Here is an 18,628-nt window from a genome sequence, read left to right on the forward strand (position 1 = left end):
ATTCAGTGGTAATTTAAAACATATTTTGTCTGAAAAGTCCAATGTCACTAAATGATATTTAATGCAAATGTAATTATTATTATGTGGCCTGTTCATTGTTGCTGCGAATGGCTGACAACCAGTTTTTGGTTCGTTGATAGTCAGGTGGGATTTTGAGGATAAGTGAATGAGTGAATAAATAAATGTTTTTTGTTGTTGATGATATTGCATTCTAATAGTTATGACATGAAATATATGGAATAATTTTCCACTCTTTGATCAAAGTAATGAAAAGTCAGGGAGGAAATGCGAATTGTAGTGATACCATTTGTTAAACACCGAGTATTAGTGAAGTGTATGAGTACACATTCTTGCGTACTCATTGTTGCCGAGTACTGATATTTGATAATGTCTGTGATGAAAACATGTTTAAAGAAATTCGCCAGATGTTCTGAAACCATACGCTTCCTGTGATTCTTAGTGAACGTTAGTAAATATACATTTCAAAATTACTTATGACTAAACTTCCACTTCTGATAATTTCACGTTTAGATTTCCAACCTAAAGTTTCAAGCTGTCATCAACAAGTCAAGATCATTTGGCAAAAATATCTAATCTATTGCCATTTTATCACATTACGTGGGCTTCAATCACGAAAAATTTGAAGGGGGAAAAAAATAGTTGTTTTTCTAAATGACTTAAATCACATTAAAAATAGATATTTGCAGTTTGACGAGGCACACATTTAACATTTTTACTCATATTTTTACATCCAGCTGCATTTTTCTAACAATAGAATAGCATAGAATAGTTATTGTATAAAACGAAGTGAAGATTGGGAAACAACGAAATTTGACGTGGCACTTGTCACAGTTGGCATTTTTACTGTAGCCTGAAAAAAAGAATTTATTTTATCCTGCATCTGAGACTGAACAGTAGCATTTTGTAAAATGATTACATACAGTATATGATGTACTTTATCTGAAGAAGAAATACTTTCAACATCGACGTCGTTAGATTTTTAACGGCTTTTAACAACGATTTTGAACGATAACAATATTGATATTGATTGGGCATTGATAAGAAATATTAAAAACTGAAACATAAATAAAGGGCCTGGAAAGTTAAACCGTTATAAGCTATGAATAATACATATGTCCTTTGTGGGAACCATATTATAACATTGTTTTTATTGATCAAACAACAGGCCAGAAACTTACCAGATAAAACTACAGTTAAAATAAAAATAGGAGTTCAAAGTTAGATTCCACATGAAGAACAAGAAGAAGAACAGCAACTACCTAAATTGTGCCTTGACAGGCCTTCAGTCTGAAAAAAATGGTCGTGCCCACCACAGCCAAACGTCCGATCCTAGGCTCGGTCTTGATGTTTTGTCGCTCTTGATAAGAACAAGCTAAACTCTGACGCCCACTGTCACAATTCAATTTATTTTTCTATTGGGTAACAATTGAACGAAGCAATAATCTAAGTAATTGTCACAATGGCACTTGCTGGACGTAGTCATAGTCTGAGTGCCGGGGGGGGGTAATCTAATTTGGATGGGCAAAGCCTTGTATGCCAAGGATTTACACTGCAGCTAAAACGCTTTGCTTTGCAATTTCCAAGACAGCGGTCGAAAAGAAGCAGAAAATTGCTTCCAGGGCGGCCGACCAGACAAGATTATATTCAAAGTCTTTGTGGAGGCTTTGCCTCAATAGAGCCCTGGCATCGCATGCACACGAGCACGCACACACACGCTGGCAGACGGGACCTGTGTAACCATTACGAGCAATAGGTTAGGAGAAGTGTAAGCTCCATCTGAATATTTACAGGCTGAGATTTAGATAGGGGAAATGGACAATTGTAGTCATCAATACTGAAGAGAGGAGGTTCTCTAGGGCAAGGAGGCCACTTCAATAGGTTAATACTGGCCTTTCACCTTTTGATTCCAGGAGGGAACATGTCAGCACAGGAATATATTTTATCTGGCAAGAACTCCTGGGTCATCACAAAGGCAGATGCTAACAAATACTCCCAGAATTTAACCAAGACAAAGGCATGTTCAAGTGTCAAAACCAAATCATACCTGGTTAAAGGTTGGCCCAGGATGAATACATTTCCAACATAGGCACCGAGTGGCCAACTGGCAGATAGGACACTTAACATTGGCACTGTTAAGTCTGCGTTGAAGGTGTTCTGCTGAACACTTGCAATGTTGTTAGAAATGACTCAGCATTAATTGTAACTGACACGCAGACGTTTTAAAAAATGTTTGAAATGAAGTGGAACGCCACATGCTGGTAACAACCTTGCCATGAATGATTTAGAAATAAATGACCGTTATTCAAAATGAGGCCTAGAATTCATGTAATATCAATCCTTTTTCCCGAACGCTTTTGGTGTGACCACTGAACATGTAAAAGGATTTTTCCCTCCATCTATCTTTCTTATGCCTACATACGTACTGTATCCCTACATACTGTACAATATGTGAGCTGTTCCAATGAAACACTTTCACAGTGTCGCAATATGATATGATGCCCAATAAAGGCAGTTTGTGTAACTTTTGGTTGTTATTTACCAAATGATTTATAAATAAACTCTCACTTCAGAAACTTGGACTTCAAGATTTGCATCCTAATGTGTTTTCAGTGATGGAATCTAATGAAGTAAAAGTACTTCGTTACTGTACTTAAGTACATTTTTGTGTATCTGTACTTAAACTTGAGTACAAATATGAAGTGGTACTTTTTACTTTTACTTCACTACATTTTGCAGCACGTATCTGTACTTTTTACTCCACTACTTTTCAATTTTTTGCCTGGGTTACATGTAACTTTTATTTGTTTGTTTTTTCTCATTATGAGTGGATAGTTTCGTTTTCATGCCTGCGGCGCAATCGATAAGCCCCGTGCAACTATACCATATTTGAGAACTAGAGGCAGCAACACGAGTACAAGCAAGATTAGGAAGGTGAACAAGATACTGACCAATAAAAACCAACAGCGAGAGGAGCGCGGCTTCAGATGGGTGCTGCACAATCTTGTACAGCGGGTAGCGGTATGCACCTGATAGTTGCTTGCAACCTGCCATTAAGCTAAATTTAAGGTTTTTTTTTTTAGCTTGTTAAGCTTCTTAGTTGAATTTTTCTTTTATCCCAGACAATGTGTTTCAGGTTGTTTTGTTTACCTGACATTTTTCGGCGACTACTTCCGCCTTCATCAGAGTGTCAATGATGTTGGTCTGACTTGTCATTTATCAGCTGATGAATGAAGGCGTGACTCATCTGTCAGATTGACAAGCGAGTAACGCCCTCTGCTAATCCTTCACTCTTCCAGGATGCAGGTAAATAAAACAACCTAAAACACATTGTCTGGGATAAAAGAAAAATTCAACTAATCTGTAAGTGTAGACAAAATGAACTTAATACAATTGTTACACTTTTGTTTACAGTACAGTCAATTGCATTGCTTGTTTTTTTTTTCTGCACGGTTTTAAACAAAATTGAGCAGTCAATGAATTTTCTGGTCCTTTAAATATTGGCTCAAATCTCTGTGTGTTTAATATATAAATAAGCAAGTATTTTTACTTGCGTGAATAGTTTCTAAGATAATACTTTAATACATTAATAATAATAACTATAATATATAACAAATAAATAAATAAATAATATAATATAATAATATAATAATAACTTTAATAAATACTTTTAAGTATTTTTTTTGCCGCTGGATCTCTACTTTGATACTTTTACTCAACAAAAAAACAAAGTGAGCACTTCATCCACCACTGTGTGTTTGCAACATATACAGTGTATCACAAAAGTGAGTACACCCCTCGCATTTCTGCAGATATTTAAGTATATCTTTTCATGGCACAACACTGACATAATGACACTTTGACACGATGAAAAGTAGTCTGTGTGCAGCTTATATAATAGAGTTAATTTATTTTCCCCTCAAAATAACTCAAAATATAGCCATTAATATCGAAGCCCCTAGGAACAAAAGTGAGTGCACCGCTTAGAAACTACATACCTCCCTAAATGTCCAAATTGAGGACTGCTTGACTTGACTGAGCGACTTATGTGCGAAATTATTAACACATTATTATATCATTTCATATGTTATTTTGGTGTTTTGGAGTGACACTAATGGTTTGGTAAACTTGTTAGCATGTTCTTTATGCTATAGTTATCTGAATCACTTTTTATAGCAATGTTACGTTAACATACCGGCCACGTTTGCATTTCGTTGTTCATGCATTATGTAACATTATCATACTGTACACTTGTTCAGCATGTTGTTCTCTATTGTATTTTTATTTTAAATTGCCTTCTAAGATGACATACCTGTTCTATTTGTTGGATCTTAACAAGTAAATTTCCCCCAAAAATGCGACTTATACTCCGGTGCGACTTATGTCGTTTTTTTTTTCCCTCTTTGTTGGGCATTTTATGGCTGGTGCGACTTATACTCAGGTGCGACTTATAGTCCGAAAAATACGGTACTCGTTTTGTCATTCACCCATGGCGTGCAAAAACACTGTGTCTGTTTATAGCTCCAGTGCATAATAGAAGGAAACAATTCAAATGGTTACAAATGGCTTCAGATCCAGTGTATTTGACTGTAGGCATAGTGGTTCGAGGTAAAAGCCTCCTCTGGGTGAAGAAGGAAGAGTAAATAATGGAACAAAGTAATTGCCCTCAGCACACAATAATACCTTTGGATTAATATTTCAAAAAGATAAATTGCGGTAGGCTTGTAAAAGGTTTTATTGTGCTGAGGGGGATATACTGTAGTAAAAACAGACAAATAAAAAGACAAGTCTCTCGTCAAGTATAAATATTTTACATGGTTTCGGGTTTAAGGCGTGCATACATTCAGATCTACTGTGTTCTTCTCGGTTGGTGGCCGGGATGGACTGATGGAGTTGTAGAGATAAAGGTTAGGGAGGAAGGCATTGTCCTGATCGGACACACTTTGTACAAAAAGATGAATTGATCCATCTGTAAGCAGCACTTAGCCCACCCCTCAGCTCGGTCATTACAGTAGAATAAATCAATATTTAATATCCGCCTCTAACAGCTACACTGGATGATTTTAACCTCTCCTTAATCCCATTTAGGTTACCTTTTCACAATCTTTTGTCAGCTCTCACTATGATCAACCCGCAAACAAGATGCTGTGTGTGTAAATGGAGGGGGGGGGGGGGGGTGGGGGGTCTGCAAAATCTACATATTGTGTAATTGACCAGAGTTAAAGCTAAAACCTTCCGTTGTATTGTATCAGCAAAAGGTTGAATCACTCACTGTTCTTTACAGCAGCGAAGGGTGACAGTGATGGCCCCAATCTGTGAGCAGTCCTGATAAGTGCCCCTCTAATGTCAAACCTTTCTAATTGGGCCGCTGTCTTTTAAAATAAGAGGTGACATTATTTCCACCACAATTTGCCCCACCGACACAAAGCTTTCTGGCGTTAGGTGTTACGGAGAGACGCACGAGTGATGTAATGAACAGAAATAAAGTACTTGCTTATGTAATGTGTTTTTGTTTTTCTTTAAAAGAACAGTCGTACACTGTTTCAGGAAACATAACTTTCAAGCAATTGGTTAAAACTATACTGTGGTGACTGAGTTTTTTGTCCATTGTTCAACACACTCTTATCTAAAAATATCTCCCACTAATTAATAATTGGAAAAGTCATTATTCTCTTCCAATTCCCACCCAAAAAATCAACAAGGAAAACGTTTGTTTACCTAATAAAGAAAATATCACTGAATTATAACTGTATAAAACATACTGTCTAGTCAGTACATAAGTGAAAAGAACGGAAAGAATTAAATAACTCGTTCACCTCAACCTGTTTGCCACATCCCAACATTCACGTTAACTTAATCAAAGTTGCAACATTTTAACAATAGTTATTATAGTTTTTGCTTAGTACTTTAATTTTGAACATGTAACTGATTTTCATCAGCGTTCCCCAAGTTTAAACATTCACTTCTAGCTTTCCCAGTTAAAAATACATACAGTACGTTTACAGCCGTCACTGGCAGTGGCTGTTAGTAGACTACCACCTCTAACAGACATCGGTTACAACAGACATCCAAGATATTAGATTTGTTCTTTCCATATTTTCTCTTAAAGCTTAAATGCAGTACAGAGGGGCAAATAAGTATTTAGTCAACCACCAATTGTGCAAGTTCTCCCACTTGAAAATATTAAAGAGGCCCGTAATTGTCAACATGGGTAAACCTCAACCATGAGAGACAGAATGTGGAAAAAAAAAAAGAACAGAAAATCACATTATTTGATTTTTAAAGAATTTATTTGCAAATCATGGTGGAAAATAAGTATTTGGTAAATACCAAAAGTTCATCTCAATACTTTGTTATGTACCCTTTGTTGGCAATAATGGAGGCCAAACGTTTACTGTAACTCTTCACAAGCTTTTCACACACTGTTGCTGGTATTTTGGCCCATTCCTCCATGCAGATTTCCTCTAGAGCAGTGATGTTTTGGGGCTGTCGCTGGGCATCCCGGACTTTCAACTCCCTCCACAGATTTTCTATAGGGTTGAGATCTGGAGACTGACTAGGCCACTCCAGGACCTTGAAATGCTTTTTACGAAGCCACTCCATTGTTGCCCTGGCTGTGTGTTTGGGATTATTGTCATGCTGAAAGACCCAGCCACGTCTCATCTTCAATGCCCTTGCTGATGGAAGGAGATTTTCACTCAAAATATCTCGATACATGGCCCCATTCATTCTTTCCTTTACACAGATCAGTCATCCTGGTCCCTTTGCAGAAAAACAGCCCCAAAGCATGATGTTTCCACCCCCATGCTTCACAGTGGGTATGGTGTTCTTCGGCTGCAATTCAGTATTGTTTCTCCTCCAAACACGAGAAGCTGTGTTTCTACCAAAAGTTCTATTTTGGTTTCATCTGACCATAACACATTCTCTCAGTCCTCTTCTGGATCATCCAAATGCTCTCTAGCAACCCCAAACGGGCCTGGACGTGTACTGGCTTCAGCAGGGGGACACGTCTGGCAGTGCAGGATTTGAGTCCCTGGCGGCGCATTGTGTTACTGATAGTAGCCTTTGTTACTGTGGTCCCAGCTCTCTGTAGGTCATTCACTAGGTCCCCCCGTGCGGTTCTGGGATTTTTGCTCACCGTTCTTGTTATCATTTTGAAGCCACGGGGTGAGATCTTGCATGGAGCCCCAGATCGAGGGAGATTATCAGTGGTCTTGTATGTCTTCCATTTTCTAATAATTGCTCCCACAGTTGATTTATTTACACCAAGCGTTTTACCATGCCAAGCGTTTTACCTATTGCAGATTCAGTCTTCCCAGCCTGGTGCAGGTCTACAATTTTGTCTCTGGTGTCCTTCGACAGCTCTTTGGTCTTGGTTACAGTGGAGTTTGGGGTGTGACTGACTGAGGCTGTGGACAGTTGTCTTTTATACCGATAATGAGTTAAAACAGGTGCCATTAATACAGGTAACAAGTGGAGCCTCGTTAGACCTCATTAGACCTCTTTAGAAGAAGTCTTGCTTGTTTTAAGGTGACCAAATACTTATTTTCCGCTCTAATTTGGAAATGAATTCTTTAAAAATTAAACAATGTGATTTTCTGTTTTTTACCCCACATTCTGTCTCTCATGGTTGAGGTTTACCCATGTTGACAATTACAGGCCTCTCTAATTTTTTTCAAGTAGGAGAACTTGCACAGTTGGTGGTTGACTAAATACTTATTTGCCCCACTGTATGTCAGTCTTTACCTCATTTTTACCTGAGTCTTTCTTTTTGTTAAAACGTAAGTGTACAAGTAAGAGTTTTAGTACTTTTGCCTCCTCTGCAGTCCCTTCTCAGTGCTATCACCTACTTTTTACTAGTTCACTACCACCTGAATAGACAACGGTCCTCTCAAAAACCCAAGTGAGAGGAAAATACATGTATCTATATTAATTGACTTAAAAAAAAAAAAAAAAAACATTTTTTTTATACATCCATTGACCTAGTTGATGCTGTTGCTTAAAAGTGTTCGTGGTTGAAATATTAATGAGCATCGCTCCCAGTTCCTGCATGCTCCTCTCAGCCAACTGGCACCATGGCATCAAGCTGAAGAGAGCAGGACAGCCCCCCACACCCTCTCCTCTCTCTCCTTGATTGACTCATCGATTGAAGATATTTTTAAAGGGAATCCCTGGGAGTGTACGCTCCCGCTACAAAGTAGCCCCCGCCTGTGTTGAGGGACGCAAAGGGCTGCATGTATGCTTAAAGTGGGCAAAGACTTCAGAGTGGTGTTGGGCCACACTGGGCACTGGCGTGGCCAGTCATGGCCTTCACACCAACATCAGCAACATCAACTCGCTCATATGCTCACCGCCAGAAATCATCAAGTCTTGCACCTCCAATTTGGACACGGATGAAAGTCTAATTTATTCTTAAAATGACTCTGTTATTAAAGGCACCGTGCAAGTTTATTTCCTCAACTACTTTCATGTACTTTGAAGAAAAGCAGAATCAAGGTGCAAGTGACCTGAATAAAACAATACAGGTGTGCCTTGAAATGGCTCAATAGCAACATTGATGTTCCTAGGTTTAGTTGTGTGTCACCAGGCCTGCAAACCACTTGATAACAGCGCACAGACACAAAAACTCTCAACAGGTGTGCTGTTACCGTGCACTCTGAACATGTCATACACTCGACTCCCCTGCAAGCATAAACAGATTGTGTAGCAACAGGGAATAAATAAATAATTGTTTTATGACGTGTCAAATCTATGTTAAATGTCGGGCATTTCCTTTTGGCACAGTCACATTGTCTGTGCCGAAGGCCACATGACAGCTTGCACTATGTACATTGTGAGGGTGACAGACGTGGCAGAAATAGCTTAGTAAGTGCAGACGATGACAGAATTCTTGTTTAGAAATAAGACTGGTTGGTGCAGCAGTTGTTGCTTGATTGGAACCACAGTTGTAGCTCCACTTAATAATTCAATTTGTTACATGACAGAGCCTGTAGTTTGTAGTTTTCTAGATAAAAAAAAATAAAACTCCAAATTGTATTCTGAAAACTCATGTGCTGGTAAGTCAAGGTACTAATTTTAGAAAATTGATGATTAAGAGTTATGATTTTTAATTGGTTATTTTACAACTTGTATAAGTAGGCCTTACCTTATCAACCCTGCAGTTGTTGAGGCCGACTGAGGTGAGGGCAGACAGCTTCGCCTCCATGCCCTGCTGGTGGTGTTGCAGCTGTTCTCTCTGAATCTGCTCCCTCATTTTTCGAGCCTCCTGGATGGCCTTCATTACTGTGTCCTGGTCCCCGAACAATGCAGTAGAGTTGAGGCTGGACAGGATGTCTGCATATTGACACGTCACATGCTTGAGTCAGAGATGTCAAGTATTGACTACAGGTTGTTGAGAATGATGATCCTGCACTTGAAGTCAATATCAGTAAAGCTTTACCATGAGCCGGGGCACCTGTTTAATTTAGCTTTTGTTGATCTTATGATACTTTCCCCATATTAGCACAATTGCCCGTTCTGTGTTTTCATCCCCAATTGTCATAATAGACTTTGTGCTGCAAGGTTTGCGTAGAACAGACCCTATTCTGAGAAATTTTCCGTGGCGGAGCAGTCTCATGGACATAAAGATCCATTTTTAAAAAGGCTTACCTAACGAGGAGCCACGGCCAAGGCCTCCTCCGAGCGGGCTGGGGATACCGCCCTTGTTTGCGAAACTGTTGGGGTTGCCTTTGCAGCCGGGAAACAGGTTTTGCGTGGGGGAAGTCGGAGACTTGACCATGTCTGTCGTCTTTGGGCGAGCTGAAAGATTGAGCGGCTGTGTTCCTTCCTCCTGCAGTAGCAGAGATACAAATAAGCACACATGTGGGACAGCCCCCCCTTATTCTAATTTTGACTTTTCTCCTTGTTCATGAGCAAACACAGTGCTATATTATTGTACTGTAAAGTGTTTCATTCGTTCCTTGTCCTCATCCTCGTGTTTGCCGAACGGTGCCACTGTGATCTTCCTCACAGTTGCTTAGAGCCTTTGTTCACAGTAATTAAAGCAGATTCTGGCTTTCTGTACATCTTCATCTGTTCTCCCTCCTCTCTGGCTGTGCACTCTGGTTGCAAGAATAAATAATGACCAGATAACGCCGCTGCCAGTGATCAAAGACAGCTGTTCCATTCATCACTTCGACTCACATTATCTACTTAATTAGCTTGTTTTCGTGTTTCATTCCTCGTCGGCACATTCTTATGTTTATATTTTGATATCTTCACCCTTGAAATATAGAATGTAAGTTAGCAAATGCCTAAATTGTGTAGTTCTGATATTGAAGGGGGGACATGTTTTGGGTGATGTACATGCTTCTTAGTGAGGTGAATCAGTGTAGTCGCTAAATGTGTGTATACTTTTATAGCTCACGTGTATTACAAAATATCTGGAAAGCACACGAAAATGAAAAAAATAGTACAATTCTGCCCATTTGCATGAATACATGAAATACCATTTCAGACTAATGTATTTGCCATGATACAGTAAAAGGCAGTATGTATCAATAAGCAGTATTTCAGCGTATATGAAGACGTGCTGCTGTTGACAGTCTTGTTTAAAGCCCAAGTGCCTCCTTGTCCAAACATATGGCCCGGACATAGGCTGCCCCAAGGCCTTGTTTTTGCTGTGCCAATAACAGTTTGTCATGCAGTGAAGCTGAAAGCACACAAACATAAAAAGGCAATCTTTTTCCACTGTGGCTACAGATGGAGGCTTGCCACTTTAAATTTGATTTTCATTTATGCTCTTACCTAAAATCGCTTTGTCTTTCGTCACTCTACAATGTGTGCTGTAAATCTGACTTTTTTTTGTTTTGTTTTGTTTTGATTTTGATGATGATCACAAGCCAGTTGCTGCGTATCCACGAGCCAAAACATCGAACACTGTTTTGCTATTCCAAGATATGATTTGTGGTCTTTCTCCATTGTGATTTTATTCAGTTGAGCCACTCCAAGTGGCTGTGTGTTTGTGATTAGTGCGGTAAGTGAAGATGATGTCCTGAATATGGCCTTTCCTCTCCACGGAGGTCTAGTGGAACCATGCCATACAGCAGCATATAATACAAACGTCAATTTCTTTACAATAAAACAACTTTTTTCCCTCCTTTTAACTTTTATCAGTACGTTAGTGCCAAGTGATAAAAATATTTGACCAACATTTCTAACTCAAAACATTTCAAATCATGCTGTGCTCTTTTAATCTTTTCATTCTGATTGCCACAGTACTGTTCTGGTTGTCTTAGAAGGCTGATTTGGAGTCTCAATTCATTGTTTTCTACTGAAAAGAAGGAAAATGCATCACAAAACGTTTAATATGTGGAGTTAAAAACAGAATCAAAGTTCATTGCAGCCCCACAGACTGATGAGCCGCTGGAGGCTGCTGTAACACTGGAGCAATGTGACAACAGTACAGTTATTAGTTTATTGGGACAACACCAAGTTGGGTCAAGTACTACTCAAGGCCCGGGCTTCAAGAGTTGAGGGTTGTACCTTGACTTGAGTGATAGGGCTGGAGGAACTCTTGTCATTCTTCAGAGAGGAGGGGGAAATGGGCCCACTGGCATTGAGGGGCTGTGGGAGTGGAGGCATCTTGGCTCCAGGAGAGACCTGCATGCTGGCAAGTTGGGCGGCGTACAGTTGCTGTAGGGAGGCGGAGAAAGCCACAAGATGTTAACATCCAGCTAGAGCCAACATTCAAAGTTTTATATTCTGTCTTTTCCTCTCCGAGCTTCTGTCTGCCTTCATCGCTCTCTCTTTAGTGTCTTTCCTCTCTTTCCATGAGGCTGGCAGAGAACCTCCATCAAAGGTCTTAACTGTGTTTCAAAGGCGTAACCCAGAGAGAGACAGCAGTCTTGAAAACCACACAGAGATGGCTCACGTTCAGAATACTTGGAGCCCCTATTTTCCACTTATCACAGAGAAAAGTTTGCAGTGTGCAAGGTTGTTAGTGAAGATCTCTCATAGCTCTAAATCAGCTCTATATACAGCCTCGAATTTACATTTCTGGCATAATATTTAACCTCATGCAACCATGTGAGACAGTCCCATTAAACAATACTTGAAACCCAAAACCTCAGTAGAGTTGCCGTCGTAGATGAACTTAAACGTAAGCATTATGAAGGCTTAGAAACCTGCATGAAAAACACTGATATTATTTTCCTTGGCATTCAGTCAGTTTAACATCCAAGTGGTAGTGACATTACCACACAAGAGGGCGGTTCAAGTGATTGGCCAAAAACTTAACAAGTGTTCTGAATGTTTTGGAGTCTCAAGCATCATTTTATATTTCCAACGCGGACTGCATGGGGATAATGAGTTTTATATTTTCACAGTAAGTTGTGTGATTCTGTGAAAACACTTCTGTATAGCTGAAACCGCACTTCAAAATTGCTCCATTTAGCGTTGAAGTCAGCTTTTGTGCACTGCTTTGAATTGTAAAAGGTCTTTGCAAATACAACTAATAAGAAACAGTGTAGCTCCACTTTACTCTTCGAGACACAATGCACCCTTTAATTCCCACACCGTCTGCCGTTCTGACACAAGGTAAGGCTTATTTTTTGTCAGTCTAATGGTGCCGTCTATGGGGAATCCAATTTCTCTTCCTTTAGCCAATCAACAACCTATGTGTCATTTCCTGATTCTTTTGGCCATGTACAGACCGCGTATTTGCAAATGGAAAAAAAAAGTAACCTAATCTTGCCAGCCTCACATTCAGCCACATAGATAGGACCACAAGAGACAAGGATTAACAGATTTATAGATATTAAAGCACATGAAATGCAAATGAAAACTTTCTCCCAAAAGATAGCAAAGCCCTTGTCACCATTCAGAATTAGCCAAACTGTATGTCTTCCTTAACCTTGGTAATTGTCTGGACTAGTCTTAGTTAACATTAAAGGTAAAAATTTTGTTTAACGGTGTTATTTTTTCAGTAGTAGTAGGAAGTAATCTAATAAATCAATTTTTAAGTTGCCGTTACTGAGTATTGTGAAGGGTTACATTACTACAATTTGGTTGAATGAAGCGCCAGTCGACTGATTTTCTCACGCATCTGCTGCCTGGGAGAGAGCAGAGCAGGAGGGGAAGGAGGGATGGAGGCGGTGACGCCGTTGCTAACGCGATGATGATTGGCTCAGTGGGCGGATAATGCCTGCTTCACTGCACGCTATGGCAAGCATAACAAGTCAGCGATAATGGCGACGGGCCAGGGAATTTCAAAGGTAGCGTTCTCAAACTTGAATTATTTTCAGTATTTAATATTGTTACTTCACAGAATATTTAAGGATAGTGTTCTGCTTATTGTGCAGTAGGCCTAACTTAATATAGTTTCAGAGATTTGCACTGGTTAGTTGTCAGTTTACATTTGTGTTTTCTTAAAAGACTTATTTGTTCCAAATAAATACAAAATGTTCTAAAATATTGTATTTCGTGTTTTTATTCTCAATCGTTAGTATAAGATGTGAAAGATGTTTTAGAATGTATAATGTAATATCGTGTAGATGAAAAGTGTTGTCAGTTACTTTGTAGAGTAACTAATTACTGTTACAATGACGTTAAGTTACTATTCAATTACTTTTTGGCAGAAGTAATTTGTAACTGTAACTAACTACTTTTTTTAAAGTAAGATTAACAACACTGGCATTCATTCTCCTTTACTACAAAAAAAAAAAAAAAAAAAAAAAAAAAAAAACGAGTGAAATCTGTTGGACAGATGTTGGCTAACAGTCTTGTGCACAGGCATACCCCTGACCTTGAGTGGGAAGAACTTTACTGTCCAGGAAAAAGAACATAATTAGACTCTGCCACAAATTAGACGCTGTCAGGATGGCCGTCGTCAGCTCTGATTAGCAGGTCAGTGCCATCGGGTGATAAGCGGTGCCTACCCTCTTAACCAGGAACAGTCCACCTCCCAAGAACCGTGGAACAATAAGTAGAATCAAGAGTTAAAAAAATTAAACAAGGTAGGCTGGCCTGCCATTCAGTGCATAAAGAAATGAATGTCCCATTCTTGGGGCATTTTGTTAGCAATTAGAGTTTGATGAATGGCAATTATTATTGAGGGCTGTTCAGGACATTGCTGATTTTTGCCAATGTTATACTGATGGCTGAGAAGTGATGCCTTCCTCCCAATGCTGCCCTCCCTTAGTAAAAGACATTTGTCTACACTACCACCACCCTTCCCCCATTTACATGTAACAGTGCTTTCTTCTTATGGTTATGCCAGCTGAGGGTTCATACTAGACCAGGTCATTGAGGCTATCTGAGGACAAAATGAGAATGAGTGAATCTCTAATCCCTGCAGTAACATGTAATATACTGTGTTGGTTTATTGTGTTTTGTATTTTAAGAAGTGAAAAATAAAATACTTTGTGACACACCTTACAGTCTTCTGAGTGTCATCATCAAAAACTTCCACTGTTTCAACACAAGGAAACTCATAAATAAAATCAAAGATCCCCCTCCTGATGTCCGTATTCCTTCTCCCAATCGAGTGGAACCAATCTGAGTGAGCATGGATTCAAAGTGAGTATGGCATGCGCAAGGTCAGCCTGTGCTAATTAAAAACAAGCCCACGGGTCGCAGCAGAGGTTAAACGGGATGTGCACTTTTCTTTGCTGCCTGCGACATTAAAGTTAAATTACACTCTTTGCTGATGAGTCGGACAAAACTAATCTTTACTAGATGATGGTAATTAAAACATGAAGTCTTGTTTATTTGATGATTAACCTCTCAAAATCTCTGAATGTCACCCCATAGTTCCCCATGTAGACATATGCCATAAAAGGGGGAAAAATCTTTCTGTGGAAAAACAAATGAGCCAGTTGTTTTGCTTCAAGAAAGGCAGTGGCTCAGTGTGGCTATAGTGTGTGTTGGAAAACACAGTGGCAGATATTTGTCAGACTTGTCTCTGCCAGTGATGATGCGACATTTAACCACGACGGCCCGTGAAAATAAAACACAAACACATTGCCTTCAAACCATAACAATTGCTCATACCGGGTAAATTTTGATATGCCGTCAGCTTTAGCTTGTGCTAATTACACACCACCTTCTTGTGTGTACGTGCGCTTGCATGTGTGTGAATGTGTCATTCACCGCTGCCTGGCCTGGACGTTAAGCACTGGATTGGATATGAGGGCATTAAGTGTGCTTCAGTGCTCCTCACCATTTAAAAGGGAGAACAGCGCCAGCCCTGTTTGCCACAAGGCTTGTACAGGCTCATTGCCCAGGGCAAACAGGCAGGCTGACCCGGGCTAAGCCCAGATGTCAAGAGTAGAAGGCGGCGTCCTGGTGCACTGTGCCGATTCTTTCCAGTATGGCCCAACATCTGTCTCATCTGCTGGCACCCAACCTGCTCCTCTCCACCCCCCCTCATCTCCCCTGGGTTCACCATTTGTAGTTATTCTGCCATCTACAGTATACAGCGGTGCCTTAATTTATTCAAAATACAACTGTTTTGAAATGAATAGAAGCAAATTAACCATTAAAAGCCTTCATAAAAAAGGATTGTTGCAGTGTGTATTTCATTAGGGAAAGCAAAATTGTCCTTTATAAATAATACTTGAGGCGTTGCACCAAAACCAGGCACTTCTAACACGGTGTCAAAATGAGATCTGATGCTTTCTGGAGGCAATGTGAGTATGTTGCCCACCGCCCCCCACCCAAAAAAAAAAAAAATTCAATATATTTTTAAATGATGTGAAAATTAACTTTAAACCCAGACACTTTCACGTCAAAATTTGCTTGCAAGTTGTCTGAGCATGGTTTTATTATCAGATACTGTATTTTTAACTAACAGAAGTAAAAAAATAATACCTGGGGGCAGCATAGTGGTGCCACTTTTCCAGAAATGATCAAAATGAAGTTTAGAAGTCAGTTTGAATAAAGCATGGTCCCCAAAGACCTCTGAATGACAAACATGCTTCTTGGCTTCTTTGGCCATTTTATCGTATTTTATGATGTTGAATTTTCTCATATTTGAAGGAGAAAGAATTTCAATATGTTACCAATTCTAATTTAATTTTAACATTTTTGCAGATTACAAATCTCATCAAAAGCAGAATAAGGACCGCCCAAAAAAAAATTTGTTTTAATTTTTGACTCAGATACATTGTCTGAAATAGAATCCCACTATTTGTACAGCTCTAGGTAAACCTGCGCGGAAAAATCATAACAGTGGATGTAATAATGTATAGTAACGGCTTGATTCCAATGTCTCAACTCCTCTCAGCCCATTAGTATGTCAGTAAAATCAGTGGTTCTATGCAGAGGATAGAGTTTGGCTGAAGGCTCTGGTCGGGTTGCGGGTATCTCAAGGTACCACAGCATATTTTAGGCCTTTCACTTCCCGTTTTCTTTTCAATACACACTCAAAGACAATTTTCCTCTTGAGATGGGAGTTTGGCTGGCTCTCCAGGGCTAGAGGCCCCTGAGCCAGCCTTCCCTATTCTATGATGCTCACAGCATTATCCACTCTATCTGTCCATATGTCCCTCTGTGCGCCACAGCCTCCATCCAGCTGCTCACCTAGCCACCCTATTAGCCAGCCTTCCATACGCGGCTAGCATCGGCACACTGCTCGGGGTTACCTTCAAAGACTGGCCTCCTCTGCTCATAAACACAGAAACAGCTGCTCTCGACAGTATGTCGCTTCTCTGTGTCCTGCCCTCCTCTCTCCCCTTCTCTCTCTTTCAAAGTCAAAAGTGCCTCACTTGTTAATGATGGAATGTCTTTCTTCACATCTACAAGCTACAGGCATTTAAGTATATCCAAACAAAAGACAATGCACAGTTTCACTCGCATTTTCTTCCTGTTTGTTCAAGATCACACTGCAATGGTTTTTTTTTCTCATTACGCGAGTCATCGAAAGCAATGAGAACTCCCTCAGATGTACTGTATCTGTCTGTGTGAGATCAGGTCTGCACATGGTACTGGTTTTCATCGCTTAGAGTTGTTGCGCGTTTTGAAAGCATATAATATTAAGGCTTACCAACAGCCTGAATGCAACGCAAATTTGACATCTGTAGAGAAGGAGCAAAGCGTTAAATGTTCTTCAAAGTTGACGAACAGAGTGGGTTTGACAGCGTCACATTATTCAGTTCCAAATAGGTATTGGCTGGGGAAAAAAATATTTTTTAAAGGTACCAAATTAATCATAACCTTGAGGCACAAATACTGATTTTACTTTTTAATGTGACAACAGTGCAAAAGCGACTTATACCGTATTATACAGTATTGTCTTTAAATTGAGAGTTGCGAGATTGTGATTTTTAATTTCATCACTAAAATAGTTTCACTCTGTGAAAGTCATTCATTTTACTGTTACTTGTTACCAAACTAAGTGAAATTTTTTGAAATTGTATTTTTCAGTTTTTATTTTGTTTATTTAGATCGGGACTCGGTATCAGGAGACATTCACAAATGATTTGGATTGAACTCGAGTGCAAACCAAAAAACGTGATCGTAACATCATTATGATCACATTTGTTTTTATTAAATAACATCATTATTAATTATTAGAATTATTTCACAGTTTAAAGGAAAGCAAGTGTGCATTAAGTTTTCAATGCTTTTCGGCTTATTGTTTCGCACCCTGCACCAGCATAAGCTACACATTAATTCATGTCCCAAATGGATTTGTCTTTTGTAGAATTAGGAAAATTCGCTCCTGGTTTGTTCACTCAGCTGAATATAGTCTGTGTCGGGACATGTCGTGGCACAATCTAAGCACAATTTCCTCTGTTAGGTGAGTGGTGTCACTTGCAATCAGGCAAGGACAGGCGGAGACGCGGCCATTGTTTCCTGCTGATCCCGGCCTCATCGCCGCACTGTGTGGGCACTAATGAAGAGGGGCACGTCGCGCTGGGATAGTTTACCCGCCTTCTCTCCTGTGAGTTGAGGATGCGAGCCAATCTGTCAGGAACACATTGAGTGAAATTGCCCTGTGGTACAACCGTGTGTGCTGACAAGCCACTTGCAGACTGTGACGCGAGCACCCCATATTGACAAGCGAATTACAGTCTCCGGCAGTCAAACACATCCGGCGACATTCATTTACATCCATCAGCTACGAGCCTTTGTTACCTTGTTGAGGTTTTATTCTTGGCGAGGCCTGGATCCCACAATGTTATGACAGAGGAGATTGTGAAGGGCTTACACAAGCAACATTAAGACTGACGGATCAGCCTGCCTCATTGACTGGATCCCATTACCTCGGTAGCATTGTGGGAATTAATTCTACCAATCAGATTATATTTTTTTCTACCTCAACAGTTCATATATTGAATAATCCAACTGGAGAAAATTGGCGAAAATAACCCCTTGCTATGCAGATGACAGGAATGTTTGACTAGGGGTGTATAGTGGAATTCCAGCCACAAATATACTGAGCAAGATTCTTCAATTACCAGCCATATGAAACTTTTTCCAATAAAGATATTAATTTAGGTCAGTATTATAATAAGAAAAAAATACTTTTAAGATCCACCGACACTGATTCTTGAATAGACCGTTTTTATTCATAATATTGGTTTGGTAAGTTTAGTAAAAACACTCGAATCGCAAAAGCATGATTCTT

The 18,628-nt window shown here is 39.7% G+C and overlaps 1 protein-coding gene across 5 annotated transcripts in view; it reads right to left on the reverse strand.

Moving 5' to 3' along the window:
* The window catches only part of sox6 (SRY-box transcription factor 6), a 202,737-nt gene that overhangs the window by 34,517 nt on the left and 149,592 nt on the right, over nucleotides 1-18,628 (reverse strand). For all 5 annotated transcript variants that reach the window (XM_057820051.1, XM_057820286.1, XM_057820200.1 and 2 more), the window contains 3 exons: nucleotides 11,542-11,691; nucleotides 9,667-9,847; nucleotides 9,164-9,351 (listed from right to left, as the gene is read on the reverse strand). In XM_057820051.1, coding sequence (XP_057676034.1) covers nucleotides 9,164-9,351; nucleotides 9,667-9,847; nucleotides 11,542-11,691 — 519 coding nt within the window. The remainder of the gene's footprint in view (nucleotides 1-9,163; nucleotides 9,352-9,666; nucleotides 9,848-11,541; nucleotides 11,692-18,628) is intronic.

Source organism: Corythoichthys intestinalis, chromosome 1, assembly GCF_030265065.1.
Source record: "Corythoichthys intestinalis isolate RoL2023-P3 chromosome 1, ASM3026506v1, whole genome shotgun sequence".
In the NCBI taxonomy this organism is placed as follows: domain Eukaryota; kingdom Metazoa; phylum Chordata; class Actinopteri; order Syngnathiformes; family Syngnathidae; genus Corythoichthys; species Corythoichthys intestinalis.